Source organism: Eptesicus fuscus, chromosome 14 (assembly GCF_027574615.1).
Source record: "Eptesicus fuscus isolate TK198812 chromosome 14, DD_ASM_mEF_20220401, whole genome shotgun sequence".
Lineage (NCBI taxonomy): Eukaryota > Metazoa > Chordata > Mammalia > Chiroptera > Vespertilionidae > Eptesicus > Eptesicus fuscus.
This window is the reverse complement of record NC_072486.1, coordinates 38,050,914-38,069,782: the sequence shown is the minus strand read 5'-3', so window position 1 is coordinate 38,069,782 and position 18,869 is coordinate 38,050,914. Positions and strand designations below refer to the sequence as shown.

Sequence of the window (18,869 nt, the reverse complement as noted above, 5' to 3'; positions counted from 1 at the left end):
AATGGTTAAAAAATTAAATTTATATAGATATTTAATTGAGGTGAAAATAATTTCATTCTATGTTAGCAAAATTTCTAATAAGTCCTTTGAAAATGTCTAAATTGCAAATCTCTTTACATACTCTAGCTTCTTATTTATATGTATTGAGACCAGGGATGTCCAATATAAATAAAATGCAGTCAACATAAGTAATTAAAAAATTTCTAGTAGCCACATTTTAAAAAGCAAAACAAAACAGGTACAATAAAATTTAATAATATATTTTAAACCTAATATAGTCAAAATATTATTTAAGCCTTAATCAATATAAAATAATTAATGAGATATTATACATTTCTATATTTTTTTTGTACTGTATTTGAAATCTGGTGTAGACTTGACCCACATCTTACAGCATATCCAAACTCAGAGTAGACACATTTCAACTGCCCAATAGCCACATGTGGCTAGAAGCTACGGCATGGATCTAGTCAGTCTGGTGGCCTTCCCTGTCACCTGCTTTTTAATCTTGTCCTTAACTAAACCATTTTATGAAAGAAATGAATAAATATGAATGCTTTCTTTTTTTTCCCTTGACAGTCATTTAGGCTCACCTTGATGAGACTTACTTTCTATCTTAAATACATGCTTTTGTAGGTGGATAAAATTAGCACAGTGATTACATACTAATTAAGCGATACTACTCAGAAGAATGATTTGTTACACAAAATGGAAGACGTCATTCACAGGACTGTGAGAACTGGAGGATACTTGCCAGAGGAATCCATTCGAAAACTGGTCCTTGGTGGCACTTGTTCTGGATGGGAAAATGGGGAATTAAAATTGAAACTCATTTATGGCATTTTAAAATTCATCTTTACTTTCTTTTTGTTGATATTATATCTTACCCCCAATTTGTGCTCATGTTTAATGATTATTTTTTTCTCTAAAATCTATGGAAATTAGTGGACAGATTTACTGTTTTATGTATATGAACATGTCTATAAAAGTATTTATTTTACATGCATGTAAAATAGAAAAACCTGAATTCCTTTAGATCAGAATGGAAAAAAGACAACCATTTCCAAATAATAACCTTTGATTCTCATTATAAGAATGCTTATTTGAAAGTAAAGTCAATCCAGAATCCAAAATATACACAATAAATACAGGTGTTTTAAAATCATGTTATGATACTGTGACATCAACTATGTATTATAATTAAATGTGGAAAATTCAATCAACGATTGTGATGATTTATGTATACTGGTCCAAATACTTTGATATTTACTCTGGATAGTTGAATTTATGTATCAGTAATTGAGTTAAATTGGTTTATTTTAGCAATAGAGATCGCTCATGGGAATTATGGTATCTATGCTACATATAAATTCATGAACATGAGTATAAAATACTAGAACACACTCTGAAATATATACACACACACATATATGAAGCACTAATATTATGTCATTAAATTTAAAAAATTAAAATAAGACCAAATTCTGTTTACTTACTAATTAAACTTTGTTTCAAATAGAGTTCTACACTATTCAACGATGAAAATGAAAAGAGAAGCCTCTTGTGGGTGCTGATAGGGGTGGAGGCTTTCTGTGTTTGACGTGTTCCCCGCTGGACCCTGCACAGCTAGTCTCAGGCAGGATGATCACACCTGCCAGGCAATCTGTGTTTTCACAGCAAAGGCAAATTAGTTGTCTAGCAGAATTGTTATCTTTTTCTAAACCTCCATGTTTAGTGTGACTGCTTAGGATTATAAATTGAGAAATGCACTTTCATCAAAAAGAGAGAGCGGTATCAGGAGACTGCTACCACTAAACACTTCCATTAGTTGTAAACCTGACATTTTATATTATCATAATCTCACTAGGACCTACTTGTCATCCAGCAATTACACTCAGTTTACTTCAGCCCTGATGGTCTCATATTTATTCATGAAAGTTCTTTCAGTTACATCGTCAACTTGTGCTACCAACAAGATGCTTTGACATACTAAATAACTTTCAATCAAGGACTGATTTTAGAGTTTACTTCACACATTACTCCCCCCTCCCATTATCTTCTGTCTGATTCCTGGAGCATTAAGGTTTGAACAATGAATGAAATAAATTTATAAGCTATTGGATTTGGATCTAGTCTTTAAAATACATGTGAAAAATGTGTCCCCAACCTAACTTTTATTTCACTATTTATTACTTAACTCATATCATAGTAACTTTCTTTATTAAAAGAAACCTGTTAGAAATAAAAATATTACCATAGTTATTTGCAAAGCTACCTGAAAATATTACCTGTGAAATTAGATTTCCAAATTAAAATCTACATATTAAAAATGGCAAAGACAGCTTAACTGAATTTACTGATCTTCTTTATCAATATATTATAACTATAAAATGATACATAATGTGATATATTAGAAACTCTAGCTGAAAGGCAAATTTATTACACAGATCAAACCATAATATAAATTATATTAAAAACAGCAATAATGATTTTTCCCATGGGACAAAGGTATATGAAATTAACCTTCATAGTACAGTTGAGAACATTTTAAAATGATAATATTATTAATTTTTTTCTAGTTTATTTATGATCCTCATGTTAAAGTCACTGGTAAAAGTGTCTTATCATTTGCAGGTCATCTTATTTTAATATTTCAATAGCACTCCAGAGAACATTTGTGGGTGGTACTTTAAGGCCTTTGGACACCAGCAATGTCCGAGCAGATGAAGTAGGCTTGATGTAGCAGTGTTTAGACCTGAGGATGTCCTTTAGGAAGGTCAGGTGGCCTTCTATAATTACTTATTAGCTGCCTGCAGCTGTAGCATCCATAAATTTATCCAAATCTTTCCAAACCTACTGATATGTCCAATGTGACCATATTAGGTATTTAATTATGAAAGCAAAGGAGACTGGAGACAGGTAGGCTCAAGCAGAAGTGCTTGCACAGGACTTGGAGCTCCGGTTGTGAGCACTATGCATCACGTGCCTCTACCTGGTGTCATGTGGTTGTCCCCATCAGTTTCCACTTAGTGTTTCCAGTGCTGTGCTGTGGTGGATAGTCTTTTTATACTGCCTCCTCTCTCCAGATGGTTCTGCTGTTAGTATGGGAGACAATGCAAACTACAACCCTTGTTCAGTAATAACAAAGAAAGAGCTGCAGAAAAATTGATAGTTTAGAAATTCAACCACCCATTTGTGATTAGCCATGAATTATATGAGCATTATAATACTGAAAAATGAAAGAATTCCACAATGAACAACAAAAGAGCAGAATAAAAGCCATAGATGTAAAAAACACAATTGTCCATTTTTGATTGGCTACAGTTTATAATTTCATGTCAAGTATAACACTAAAATACAGCTTGCTCCTCCATTATGCTCCTTAATGGCCTGTGGTTACTTTAGATTGCCACCTTTGGTGTGAGCCTTACAGCCTATTATGGGGTAATGCTTCCTAATTTGTGGAAAGAAAAAGTGATTGTGTGAGCTCCTTTTGAAGAAATTCCAGAGGCATTTCTATTTCAAAGAGGTCATGCTATAAGGCACATTATACCATATGGATCCCTGACATTTTTATGATCTTACATCTGAATGATGTCTTACTGCAAAGGAGTATGGACATATTGTACCTCATAAATTGTTTTATTTATAATAACTAAGGTTCAATGTGAAGAGAAAAAAGTTTGGAAAACTTCAGCCATAATTCAAGTTGGGTTCATGCCAAGGTGCAGATCCATGAGGGGAGAGTTTCAGGGAGTAGGGATTGTTCTTTGCCTCCTTCTGCTTTCATCTGTTTGTCTGCTCCAGCTTCTGAGCCTACAATGAGGAGGAGGATGCCCAAGAAATGGCCTCATGAACGGACGATGAGACAAACCTTGAGAATAAGTCTGGCTTAAAGAAAACTGAAGCAACAGGACAAGGTCCTCATTCCTAAATCACCTTCACTGGCATGATCAAAACTTTATTTTGTAAGATTACAAGGTCATTTTCTTTGGGAAGTGCTCTTTATTCACTTGCTTGGCAATAAAGAGAGGAGTCATGATAGCCATTTATCGGCACTTATGTAGGTATAATTTTTCCTAGGGTCAGGAAGACAGACAAAATTAATGCCCATTTGGTCCTGTGATGATTGTGGTGTTGAATCTGACTTATTCTCTGTGATAAGAATGAGAAGTCCATGACATAGTACTTGAATGCATGAAGCCTTGCTCCCTATTTCTTCTACGTAGTTTGCCATGCTCTGTATTTGTACACATGTACAATTTTCTGCATGTGGTGGGAGTTGGCTGGGAGTTTGGCTACTAAGACAAGTCATCACATAAGTCTTTTACTTGAAATTAGGGGTAACACACGCATGGGCAAAAATTCAGCCCACCAAATAAAGTAACTTGAAAGAAATTATTTATCGGAGTAGGTATTAAAATTTTTATTCATGGTCTGTACACTTAGATATAGGCTTTTCTTGGACAGTAATGATGTCTATTTCTTTAATAGATGATGTAGTAAAAGGAAGCCATATAATTTATCATTCAAATAAGAACAACCTGGTGAGTGAAAGGAGAGCTATTAATAATTATGCCAGGACAACACAGGGCAGGACTGTTCTAAACAAACTGGAATGCATAGTCACTGTAGGTAGTCTCATGGGTGAGCAGGCCATTATAAAATGTTTATCATATCAGAAACACGTGGTTGAAGCGATGATGCAATCATAGAGAGAAAGAATGGCAGGAGGAGGAGAGCAGTGAGGGCTTCAAGGTTAGCAATGATGTAATAGTCCAAGATTCAGAATGTTAGCACACAAACCAAGAAAATGCAAGCCCTTCCTCTTGTGATTGCAGAGAAAATTAAGCTCCTTCTTTCATGAGATGCATGGGGAAAGGACAGAGGAGGTAGAAGTATAAAATAGCATGGCTTATGCCGTAACTCAGCGGGGACTAGTTTCCTTTGCTTTCAGTTTTAAAAAAATGCCAGTAATGGGGACGGCAAGAAGTCAATTATCAAGAGAGGCTAAAACCAGAAAAAAGTGACGTTTATCTAAAAGTCTTGAGTAGAGAAGGGGGTGGGAAGATTTTTGCTTCTTTTTAGAAATTGCTGGTAATGCTAGAGGGTCAATGCTTAAATAACTAACACAAAATCCCAGAAACCCCATTGGTCAAAACTTCTTTTAGGATTGTTTTTTTGGGGGAGGCATAATTCTTTTATATGTATAAGCTCATATGGAATTACGTTGGTACAAAAAACTCTTTTTGTACAGACTTTTCCAATAAAGACTAACTAGATTTTTGATAAGTAAAAGATATTTAATATGAGACATTCTTTGAATTAAATATCAATTTTGCACATGGAACGAGAAATTATTGGTCTAATTATCTAATTGTATTGAAACTATTGTCTGTATTTACTACACGATTTCACATGTTAAAATACTGATATTATTTGCTGTGTTGTGTAATGCAGCCTCTTTCAGAAATTGTTTTCCTATGATTTTTCTTTGTCTCCCAGTTTCACTGTTTTGTCTGAGCAGAGGTGCTTTCTCATGGTTTTCCTCTTGTGGGGTGCCCAGCAGAGTTCTAGATACATGCTGAGTGTTCCATGCATTCTTGCTGATTGATGTGGAGCCTGAAGGTGCCACTCTGCCTGATGCTCTTCCAGGTGGAAGAATCTTCCTTCTTTCTTCAGTCCCACCTCCTCATAAGAAGCTCTCATGAAGATGGGAGGTGTTTGTCACTTTCTTCTATAAGCGTGGACCTGTCATGGTCTGTTTCATGGGATACCAGTATCCTATGGTTGTCTTTGTTGGCTTAAAATCACTACATTTCCCCCCTAGGGATACATTTTTTTTATTAAGATGTCCTGTGCCTGCACATTAAAATGTCAGCATAATCTAATTATGAGCCCAATGAGGCACAGCAGCATCTACATCACTTGATAAATTTCCATCATTTGCAGGGGATGGGTGACTTGAATCCAAACACTTCTTGACAGCCGCGATACAACAGACATGCTGCAGCTCCGTACCACAGAAGCTCGTGGGTGGAGGTGCCTCCTTTTATTCAGTTACTGCAACCCAGGTTTGAATGTGAATTCCAAAAATCTCTGTAGCTTTTGATCTGGTTGCAGAGGAGGATACCATGAGATCACCACAGGCCAGGGAAAATGTCCAAGGACTTGGGTTAGGTAGCGTTGATCAGGATTCCTTTCCATTCTTTCCCTGGTCCCACTGATTTTTCACTCAGAAAAAAAGTCCAGGGACACAAAAATAAACAGACCCATCCCTAAATATTATGCATGTGATTCAAAGGAATAAGAAGAGGAGTGGTTCACAATCAATATTTTGAATATGGGCCTTTTGTTTGGATGCATACATTTCATGGTCATTAAAAAAAACTATTTGAGGATGATGAGAAATAGACTGAGTTTTCCCTATTCATTAAAAAAAAATTTTTTTTTTTTGGGGGGGTATTGTTCTAAATATTTAAACGAGAGAATGAAAATTTTTTCATAGTTGGAAACCGGAAGTGAATGGAGGCCAAAGGGCTGGTTTGTTCTTTCAAGACATTTGCATGTCCACAAGCAGAGTAGACAGGTCAGCTATCCAGAGACTAGAGAACGTGGTACCATGCTTTTGTTTTTGTTTCCTTTTTCTTCAGGGTAAAGCTTCCTAACCTTGACATGGGTTTCTGTGTTTCATTCACACTCCATTTAGTGTTATGAAATAACATGATAGAAAAGGATGGGAAAGAAAATGAGCTTGCCCTCTTTTGACTTCCTAAGAATTGTGACCCTGAAAACATTGCTGTAACCTTAGAAACATTAGAGAGAGTTGGTGATAACAAGAAGTAGGGGCGGGGTGGGGGGCGGCACATGAGCACAGTGGCAGCAGCAGTGACATAGGAGGGGCACTGATGGGGGCAGAGGGCACGAGGTGGGGAATCAGGATGTTTGTTGTTCCTGTGGCTGTGGAGCCATGGGGATAAAGTGCTCCCAAAGGAAGACTGGAAAAGAAAGGGCAGGTTAAGGTAGACTGGTTTGCTTGGTTTATTACAGGTGAGGAGCAGAAAGGCAATGAACGGAAACAGCATTGCAGCGGCTAGATAAAGAAATCAGAATTCTTTCTGGGTTGAAAAGAAGGTCATGACAATTTCGGCTTGGAAAATAAGGGACACAACAGTATTAGGGCACCATAAAAAGAAGATGGAATAAATACCAACATTGCTTTTGCCCTGGATAATAAAGCCTTGCATTGGTTTGGAAGCTGCAAAAGGATGGAAGCAGCTGACTAATGAAGGGACAAAAACAGGCGGAAGCATTTCTGGATGCTTCCTAAATGTAATAAAAAAACTAAGCAGCCCGGCCGTTGTGGCTCAGTTGGTTGGAGCGTCATGCCGTGCACCAAAAGGTCACAGGTTCAATTCCTGGTCAGGGCACATACCGAGGTTGAGGGTTCCATCTCCAGTTGGGTGTGTACAGTTGGCAACTGATTGATGTTTCTCTCTTATATCTATGTTTCTCTCTCCCCCTCTTTCTTCCTCTCTCTCTCAAATTAAAGCACTAAACAAGCCATGGGCTCAGAGTAAGATTTTAATCCTGCAGTGCGTTTCTACCTTCCCTGTCAGAATTTCTGCTGTCTTCATCTCCATTTCTTTATACTCATTCTTCTTATTTCCCCAAACTTGTGAGAGCAGGGCATATTACCCATTTTTTATATCTCCCCACAGTGCCGAGAGTAAAGTATTCAATGAATACTTGGTTACTGAAGCATAAAAGGTATTAAGAACTGTCCTGAAATCGTTTCAACTTTTTTTTTTCAGTTTAATGAACATTGATACTCTGAAATTATACCCTGTACTATCTAGCGATAAGTGACTACTTTATTCTTGCTCTATCACAGCAAAGTCATTCTAACTACACAATCTTTCAAAGACATTTCAGTTGTTTATCCAAAAGAGGAAGAATAAAATACATAGCCCATTATTTAAAAAAAATTGATGAAATTAATTGCTCAATGGCCTGCTGTCCTAACTATTTTACCCACCAACATTACTTTTACAAAGAGTTGAAGAGGATAGGGAGGAGGTACTATGTCTACTTTCCCCCTACCAGCTGGGTGCATAATTCTTGAGCCCCGTGCTCATCAAAGAGCAAGCAGACTTGAGCTCCTCTGAGATCACACACAATTTAAAACTTGCTATTCATGCTTCAGTGATAAAGTTGGAAGGAAGACACTGGCAGAACAGCGAATCAAAGGAAATCAGTAGACCGTAAATGGGAGCACCAGGGACCAAACTCATTTCACTAGGCTAGGCTTCTCGATCCATTTATTCGTGCTCATGTTATGCTGTGTATTTCCCTCACAGATTGTACATTCATGCCCTTCAGATTCCTGTCCTCTAACATTTGGCAGAGATGGCCTGTTAGATGGTGGAAAGAGGCACAATGAATGCACATGCAATATTAAAAACTTTTGTTGTCTAATATTTATAAAGTGCAATGAAATAATTTTAGAGGCCCTTCAAATAGGATGTCAAGTGCACACACGATAATTTGTTTTATGGCTGAACTTTCAAATGGGCTCCACTGCATTAAATGAGAAGCAGAAGCCTCTGGTAGAAATAATTGGCACCTGGCTCTGGGCTGCTTTTGAAACCATTCCTTTCATGTTTGTGAGATGGAAGGATTTGGCTAACATTTACTCCCAGCCCCAAATTCTTCAGTGCCTGCATTCTAGGCTCTGAAAAAAAATCTAAACTTCAGACTCAAGATCAGATTAAACATAAAAACCCCACACATTTCTTATTATTTGGTCAAAACAAAACTAGCAACCTCTTTTGCCCCCTTCCCCATCCCAAATACATTGCCACTGATTTTTCTCAGTGGCAATGGTAAATAAAATTTAACCAAAAGCTGTAAGTTTTTTCTGGAGTTGACAGCTTTTTTTTTTTTTTTTTAAAGAAATGTTTAGATCAGCTGGCCCTACTTTTGAGACACTATTTGAATTTCAGAACATAAAACCACACCAGATCATTTCAGCTTCAATATAACTCCTAGCGGGGCTTCAGCTATTATTCATGTAACCCTTGTTTTAGGTGGCTTTCACTTACGCCTACTTTCATAAATGGCTCTAGATTTCTCGTAGAGCTCATATGGGTCAGGCTTCCTTGGGTCAAAGGCCTCTGTTGAGTCAGGAAAGGAGCTCCTGTGAAGAGCGGGTGGGAAGGGCAGGTTCTGCGGTATGGCCGGAGCAGATAAACTCGTCTGAGGACTGCCTTGATTCTCCCATCGGTCCATGATCTGGAAAGTGAAAAAGAATAGAGAGAATGATGGACATATTCTTTCTTGCTGTTTCCTTTGTTACGTACGACAATCCTCACCTTTAAGTTAGACTTTCTTGCCCTGTGGACTTTTTTCTTTTTTTAAAAATTTCTTTATTGATTAAGGTATTACATATGTGTCTTCCTGTGGACTTTTCTTCCATGAAACATTTTAAATCTTTGGTGCAAGTGCCTTGAGAGAAAGGATTCTATGTTTATACAATAAAGTACCAGTTATAAATATGAGTGGTGCCTGAATTTTGAATGCAAACTTATATAACCTTGTCACCTGTAGGCTGGTAATTTTCAGCAAATCACTTAATCTCTCTGAGTCTGTTTCCCCCCCTATAAAATAAAAGTAACATGTATCTCGAGATAATTTACATGCAAGTACTTAGAAGTATATGGAATTGTTCCTTTTCTAATATGGTCCTAATGCATGACACTATTTTTACTGAAACAGAAGATAAATTAGTCTGCACATGTTCATTTGACAGCTATACATATCCCAACAATCTCCTATTTTTAAACATTCAATCACTTTCCTTATAGTTTATAAGTAATAATACAACCATCAGGGATTTATGAATTGTTCAAAGTCTTCTATGAAGCCTCATTTACTGCTAATCTGCTGGTTTCTTACCCCAAATATGGCTGCAGTTACTACCACCACAATTTATTAAAGGTCTATGGGACATTTGCCAGTTTCTCATATTCTTTCACATACAGTAACTTCTTTAATGCTCACCACAACCTTGTGAGGCAGATAAAGCAGGGATTAACCGCCTTTTATCAAGGAAAAAGCCAGGTTCACTGAGATCACAATCAACTTCACCTTCATTCAATGATCAACTGATTCCTCATTCAAACTTACCTTCTACTTTCCTGCTTTGTGTAAAAATTAGATTAGGTTACTCTCTTGCCTAAAATTCTGCATTGGGTCAGCATGGTCCTTAGGAGAAAGGCCAAACTCCCTAATGGGAAGTTAGTGGCTCACCATGAGCCAGATTCTACTATTTTTCTTGTATCTGCTGATGGTCTCTCCTCTCATTTCCGAGGATCCTTTGGGTTCTCTCCTGCCTGTGAACCTTTGCACACATTCTTAATTTCTCCTTCTACCTGCAAAGTTCATCAATTTTTCTGCTCTTCCAAATCCCTTCTTCATTTTATCTGGCTATTAGATTCAGAGGAGGCATCTCCTCTTGTAGGAGATGTTCCCTGACCATTCCTGATCTGGTTACATGTCCCTCCTGGGTGGTCTCACAGCACTCTCTCCTACCCTCTCACCACTCATCATGCCCAACTGTAATGGCAAGTCTCCTCAAATAGATCATGTTGGGGGAAGAGCCTGCAGGGGATGCAGATTTTCTCATTGTTATATTACAATACAGAGTAAGCCAGAAAATATTTAGTCAAAAAATATGGCCATTTGTTCTTTTTTTCAAAACCAGTTTTCATACACACTATTTTAAGTTTGACAGAATTATAACTTTCTGTCCCCTACTGACAGCCCTGCTTTTGTTTTCACGCTGGTTATATTTTGGTCAGGGCGTTGATGCCAGCTCTCACCTATCAAGGATAAATATTTTAAAGATGTGAGATACCATGTACTGTATAGGTCACTGTGTAGCACAAAGGTCCCTGTGACCTGCTCACCTAACTTAGACTGTGGCAGGGGCCAAGTGAACCAGCAAATTAGGAAAGAAATGGGTTACCAAAATTCCTTTCAATAAATAAGATTGGTAAGATTGGTGCTATGATCTAAGTGTTTGCGTCTCCCCAAAATTCATATGCTGAAATCCTAACACCCAAGGTGATGATGGCTTTGGGAAGTGATTAGTTCATGATGGTGGAGACCTCATGAATGGGATTATTGTCCTTATAAAGGAAACCCCGGAGAACTCCCTAGTCCCTTCTGCCAGGGAAAGTGACAGAAAAAAGACGGCCATCTAGGAAGTGAGCTCTCACCAGACACTGAATCTGCAGGTGCCTTGATCTTGGACTTCCCAGTCTCCAGATCCGAGAAAGAAATTTCTGTTGTATGTAAGCCACCCAGTCTATGGTATTTTGTTGTAACAGTCTGAAGGCACTAAGACAAGTGGCTTCATTTTCATTTGTTTTCTATATGTGCCACCAACAAAGATTTCATTTACAAAGTTTCTATAGCTAACAAAGATGTAAAACCCTTAGTCGAGTTCAATTCCCTAATTTTAAGAATAATCTTTAGGACTGCAGAGAGGTCTAGTAGCTGTCAGTGACAGACGCTGAGTCAGAACCTTACATGACTGAATGTTTTTTTACATAATAATACATTGAGAAGAATAAATGGTAAATTTGCTTAGAGTTTTAGCTAATTATCTACCTTTTTCCCCCATTTAGTAAAAATCTTTAAATCCAAACTTCATAATTCATTTGATAGCAAAATTCATCGAGGATGCTCTTCTGTGTTCCTTTGGTCATCCATTCGGGTTGTCTTTGCTATGATGGGAAGACCCACATTTGTGGTTAAAGGCATATTCTTCTTTATTTTTCACTTTGACCTTGGGCACCACATGGATACATTCTGGCTGTGACTTCCCCCCTTCTGTCCCCAAATATAAAATATTAAACTCTAAGAGGTAAGTAGATTAGAAACATGGTCTGAGAAGCAGTAGCATCATACTTGTCATCATAGAGATGCGGTAACTCTCTAGCTCTTTCTCCCATCTTTCAGTCAGGGCTAGCCGATACCTACAGAAGTTTTGCTGGTATATGTATTGTTCATGTACAGTCAATGCAGCAAACATGCTTCGGGTGAAATATTAGCATTTGTAAAATAATTCTTAAAACTACAGAACAAATAATGCTTTGGGCACTGTTTGGGAAAGCTTCTGTGGCAGATTGACAAATTCTACAATTTCGTTAGCACAGAGATGGGGGAATTAGTCAAGAGTCCAGTTGTAAAGCATTCACAACATCTTGCTGTGACATTCATCAACCCTCAAGTCACTCAGCCAGGGTTCTTAAAAGACTGTAGAGCAGAAAATCACCATGCCCATGAAATTATAGAAACAGCAGACTTGCAGTCCTACAGCCCAACCCCCAAATTGAGTTGTTAGTTGCCTGCCACTCAGAAGGTCACCCCTGCTCACTGCAGCTGTGGTGCTGAGCTGACAGTATCTTTTGAAGGGTGCTCTCTGTTGACTTCTCCCTACTTTCTTAGACAATCTGGTCTCTGGACTTTTGCTTTCCAGCTGGGACTCTTTGTGCTCACTGTTCCTCTCAACCTTCATGAACCTAGAGTCTCATCCTGTCCTCTTGCCCAGGTCATGGCCTCACTTGCTCTTCCTGGCCATAACCTGTCTGGAGCTGTGCTAGTGGCCAGGCTTTCTCTCAACAAGGCTTCTGATTGGGCCTTGTCCAATCCCAGGGGGGGGGCCATACTTAAGCTATGTATAAACGTCTCACTAGAGTACGGAAAAATGGAAACAGTTGTTTTCTATATCTGGGAGAAGACTTTTATCTCTGCTGCCCTTGGTGAATGAATGAATGCCTGACTGTATGAGACAGTAGTCACCTAAATATCAGTGGACAGAGTAGACATACAGTCGATAACAGGGCATCAAACAGTAGAATGGAAAAAAAAAACAATCATGGTGGGCTAATTTTTAAAACCCTACCTTCTGATTCTAGGGTGCACATTGGGAGGAAAGTGCTTGTGAAGAAATGCAGGTCCTCCCCCAAACCTCATGAAATACTCTGTTTGCTTCGTATAGAAGCTGGGGTAGTCGAAACATACCTACTCACTATTTTAGGGCAGGGCTGGGAGATGATGCATTTGGCTTGATTTTGTATTTGAAGTATGAACTTGGACCCCTTCAAGGTAAAGAGAACAAGAGCTCACTACAATTAGTGTATTACTTGTTAAATGGGAAGTGGCTATCTTGATGCGGATTGGCGTAAGATGTGGATCAGTAGGACAGAGAGTGAGGGACACAGGACCAGGAGGAGGAGAGAGTATATAAATCCATATACTATGTGTATATATTTATATCTTTTTAAAAATGAACACTTATCAAATTATGTTCTTTCATAAAGTGATTAATTTGTTGAGTTTACGCAAAAAAGGTCTGATTTATAGGATGACTGTAGTTTATACTTAGAACTCAACAGGTAGAGGCTCTGTTTTAAGCCCCATACATGGATTCACTAATAAACTTCACAACTACCATGAGTGGGATATTATTATTGTCCCCCATTGTACAGATCTAGAACTTGAGATACTGTGAGGTTAAGCAGCACGTTGTAGGTTACAGAGCTAGAAGCAAAATTTGCTCCCAGGTAGGATGCCTTGAAAGCCTATACCCTAAATCACATACTATACTGCCCCTTATTATAGTCCTCAGTCTAAAGAACTTCTGACAGCTACACGGGGGACATTAAATGGACAGTCATCTATCTTCACTCAGCCTAGAACCTGAAAATCCAAGCTTTAACTTTTGTATGGGTGCATGGGTTCAGGATTAATTATAAATTGAGTTCTATAAAACCTTTTTTGGAATTATTGACTATGGATGTAATTACGAAATGACAGAAAATGCTGTAATTATGTCAAATGGCATAATTTGTATAAAAGGGGTACATATAAGAAAATCACTAAATTGCATAATTGTAGTACCATGATGAGGTTGCAAGGTTCCTTGTTAAATTAGATAATGGTGTGTATAACCACGGAGCACAGATTTAAATTTGGTGATGAAAGGAAGGAATTATTTAGATTTTGGCCAAGGTAAAACAAATTTCATTTTAAACATTTTAAAATACATCTTTCAAAATCACATTATCACTAAGTGGTGTACTAAGCCCCAACAGGTCTGGTTTTTCCATCTGATATTCTCTGTGGCCAGATGAGCCAAATCCAAAAGAAGGACATGCTTGGTGAGGATGCTCTGTGGCCCTGCACTGTCAGTTCCTCCTTTGAGCTCTGGGCTGCCTCGAGAGAAGCCTGGAGCTCAGGCATGTTAGAGGCTCAACAACACTTTATTTTCACATCTTCAAACCATTTTCAAGACATGTTATTTAATTAAGCCAGTTATCACACTTGAAAAGTATGCAAAATTATATTATCTCCATTTCTAAAATGAGAAAATCAAGTAGTTAAATATTTCTTCAGTAAAAGAAATAAAAGAAGCGTAAAATTAACTCAAGAATCCCCTACTCACTGGCCACACTAGGGGCACTTTCTTCAGAGTTGATTACTGTCAGAGGAAAGAAAAGAAGTAGGTAGAGGATGTGATTCCCTGAGTGTTTTTGGACATGAGTCATTTTGCTACAGCTCTCTTCTAGTTCTGGTTTTACACATTCCAGCCAGGGTATTCTAACACATAAAATGGGATCCTGGAAAATCAGTCCAAGCTTTTTAAGTTTCAATCTAATGGCAAATAAAGATAATTTCTAATTGCAAAGTCAACTTGTTAACCAAGCCTTACAAAAAGATTACTAAGTCCATCAGCCTTCTACACTGGCATCAAAATCACAGGATGATTCATAAAAGGATTAGGCTTAGAGAGGTTAGGTGATGGCAGATAGATCACCAGTGTCTGAAGAAGATTCAGAAGTATGCCTTTGAGTGATTGTCAGGTTTGGTCACACACACACACACACACACACACACACACACACACACACACACACACTTTCACACATATATATTTAGCTCTGTCTACATTAAAATGTAAATATAAATATAGAAATATATACAGAGCTAAATTTCTTCTGGAACCAATTTAATTTGTAGGTCAAGACCTTTGGGCCTGTAATTTGCGTTGTTTCTAAAAACTCCATATTATAAAGACGATAGTATTTCTGACGGGGGAGGAGGGAAGGTTTCTAATGTACTTTCAGTACAACTGTAATGAATAGTGTTTATGCTCATTTTGTAAGTATACTTATTAAAAAACAGGCAGCAATGCCTTTATAGGAAAGTAAGATGAACTATTTGTATTTGTGGGACAAATACAAGACATAGGGACACAGGAGACTTGTTTTGACATCACGGAATCTCTGAAGTGGAAGAGATTTTGACGTCACCCAATCACCAACTCTTGCTTAATGGAATTATAATAATAACTAGATATAAAAGAAGAAGCATAATAATTCCAACTTACAGGCTTTGGAGATTTCCATGGAGAAAAGAAACCTGTAATAAAGAAAACAATATTTGAACTTTGAAAATATACCCTACTACCACTTATGGGTGGCATGATATTAAAATAACTGTGAGTCACTTTAAATTAGTTAACAGCAAACAATAGTAACCACAAAAAATTCTAACTTTTATAGGACTGACTCTTCTCCCACTGAGATCTTCTCTAGAGCAGATATCTATTTTATTATCCTAACACCTTAGTGTGAGCACAATGTTCTGCCTGAAGAAGCAGCTCAAAGTGTTTGTTAATTGACTCAGCCATGTAACATCAAAGCCATCTTTTTTTTTCAACTTATTGAGTCCTTTTTATTATCACAAATTGTATGGCAATTGGACTGACTCTGTGATCCAGATGACCATTAAGGTAATTAAAAGTAAAGGACAGATTAATTCCCTTTTCTTTTTCCCTTTATTATTATTTTATCATATGGTATTAGTTTAAAAAAACAGTAGTAAAAACAATGGTGGTAGTGGTGGAAAAGGCTGCTATATACTGGCCCTAGCAAGCCAAAACATAATCTAGTGTATAAAAGTACTTTCTTTTCATATCATATCTTCCTTCTTTCAACAATTTCACTCACTGTACTGTTAGATGGCATATGATAAAATGCCCAATAATAAATGAAATACTGAAACTATGTCATGTACATATAGTATGTTATCACCTTTAAAACTTAGAATTGTACAAAATGGGAATATTTGAAAACTATAACCGATTTATAGGAAATGCCTACAGAAATCTGAACACATAATTATCTAGATGTGGAAGCAATTCAATGCAGGCAATACACAAATACTACTAATTGCACCTCAATGCACTATTGTGAAGAACTTATGCTTCATTTTATGAAAAGAGTGAAAGTTAATAATCCACCATGTCTCTTAGCTTTCCTTGGAATGCATAGTTAAAACTATGTATGTATGTATGTATGTATGTATGTATGTATGTATTTATTTATTTTCAATCCTCACCTGAGGATATGTTTTTATTAATTTTAGAGAGAAAGGGAGAGAGAAACATTGAAGTGAGAGAGAAAAATTAATTGATTGCCTCTCCTATTCACCCAACTGGGGATCAAACCCACAACTAGGTATATGCCTTGACTGGTAATCGAACCAGCATCCTTTTGGTGTATGGGATGATGCTTCAACCAACCGAGCTACCTGGCCAAGGCCAGAATTAAATTTAAAACTAAAGTGTAATAGCCATCTTACTAAGGAGATTGGTAGAATTAGTTCACTTTCTCACATACACTGTTTGTTCTTATCTCTCTTTCCAACTAATGAAAAAAATAATTCTGTTCAAAGTCTGGTTTGATTAATTTAATTACAAGAATTTAATCACATCCTTTTTGGTAATATCTCAGAGTAAAAAAAATATAGATAAATAAATATATTAATCATCTTTAATTCATTCTATAAAATGACAATTAAAGCAATATGACTACTAACTATAAAGTGAAAAGTTTTGTAATTTATTGGACAATTAGCCATTATTTTCTGTGAGGGATAACATTTATTTGCTGCTTTATGAAATTGCCAGTAACAATTCTTTTGAGAAATGACACTATTTATACATTCGCACAATGCCAAAACATTCAATTACTTCCTCTACTTTCTTTCTGTTATCACCTCCCTGGAGGGCCCGAACAGATTTTGAGTGTTACTATTTTACATTTGTTCTGGGCTGGGAGTTTCTTAGACTTTGATATAGATGTATTGAAAATGGTTCCTCTATTATGGAGCTCTCATCTCCACTTAGGACATTATCTTAAAAGATGATTATTTCTTCTACAGAATATGTGTAATCATCTGACCCCTCCTTAGCAGTCATGGTTTAGCAGAACTAAAATGGGCTAAAGGGACACTGGTTAAGATCAGACGAGGAGAGAGGGAGGTTTAATTTGACCACCTGTCATCATAGGCACCTTGGCTTCCAATTCTTTTAAGCCTGTTTCATTCCGTCTAACCTCACACCATTGGCATGACCCAGGACTCCTTCCCTGCGCCCATTATGGCAGTTTTTCAAGTACTTCTAATGCCGAGTTGTGCAGAAGAGGCTTTTTTCTGAGTCATTGTCAAAAAAAAAGAAAAAAGAAAAAAAGCTGCTTGCTACGGAGGAAGTAATTTTAGGTAGTAAGAAATTGTATCAGAATAGATTTATTTAAATATAAATAACTTATGTGATCCTTTGTGTTTCTCTGGCAAAGTATCAGTCATGCTGTAAACATTTAAATTACGATGAATAGAAAACATCTATTTTGGATATACTCAATTTGGCCTTATTAAGCCAGAAGGTCAAGTTTTCTACATGATTAAACTTCAATTTTCTGCTCAACTTCATTGGAAGAGCTACAGAAATACTGTAATAGTGTGGGCCAAACTATTATACATTATAAATGTGCAATAATTTTTGTAGGGATGGCTACAAAAATTCCAATTAACATTAAAATCTCCTAAACAAAATAAAAAAAATTTAAATCCTTATTTCTGCAGTTTTTCTTTTTCTGAAATCATTCTGGTTGGAGATAGATTACAGAAGCAAGACCGGCTTGGTCTGTTGAGACAATTATTTTTCGGCTCCTCATCACCCATCTTCATAGGAAACAGGAAGAGGAATATAGTTATCTTCTTCTTATGCCTTTCAGAGCTAACAGTCTCTTTATAAAACTAAGTTCAGAGAAAAAGAATTAAAAAAAAAATAGTTCCTTTATGTTTTAGCTTATTTCTGGCCTTTGTTTCCCCTATTTCTAAACTTTACAGTGGCCCATGTTTTCCATACTGATCATTGATTGGTCTGTATACAAATATAAATATATTAATCCTGATTCTTAAGACAACAAAAGTTGAGGACCCTGAGGTATAGTTATAAGCTAACTGAAACATGAGCAGGAACATTAAAGGAAAAAAATAAAATGGAAACATTTAGATGCAGCTAATAAGGCCATTTAGATGCATTTAATAAAAAAGCACAAAACTGGCTCTGGTCAGTTTGGTATATGATAGTCCCATAGACCAAAAGTGGGTTTAATTCCAGAGCAAGGCACATACTAGGTTACAGGTTCCATCCCTGGTCTGGGAGTGTATGGGAGGCAACTGTTCGATGTTTCTCTCTCACATCGATGTCTCTCTCTCACATCAATAAAGACATTTCCTCAAGTGAGCATTTAAAATAAAAAAGCACAAAATTGAATTAGATTTCTAAAATCTGTCTTCTTTAGAACCCAAAATAAAACTAAAATATATTTTTAATTCTACACCTAAAAGCACAGTGAGATGGGTAGGGATACAGCAGAACAATGCAAATAGACAAGAAATGCTGGTATTTAAAAATGGAGAAAACAACAATGAGTTCATGTTGAAATTTT

The 18,869-nt window shown here is 36.9% G+C and overlaps 1 protein-coding gene across 2 annotated transcripts in view; it reads right to left on the bottom strand.

Moving 5' to 3' along the window:
• Nucleotides 1-18,869, bottom strand: part of MAGI2 (membrane associated guanylate kinase, WW and PDZ domain containing 2) — a 1,197,465-nt gene that overhangs the window by 163,380 nt on the left and 1,015,216 nt on the right. The window contains exons 11-13 of one of the 2 annotated variants that reach the window (XM_054725983.1): nt 15,461-15,492; nt 9,105-9,294; nt 755-796 (exon numbers count right to left, since the gene is read on the bottom strand). In XM_054725983.1, coding sequence (XP_054581958.1) covers nt 755-796; nt 9,105-9,294; nt 15,461-15,492 — 264 coding nt within the window. The remainder of the gene's footprint in view (nt 1-754; nt 797-9,104; nt 9,295-15,460; nt 15,493-18,869) is intronic. The other variant, XM_054725982.1, reaches the window with a different exon arrangement.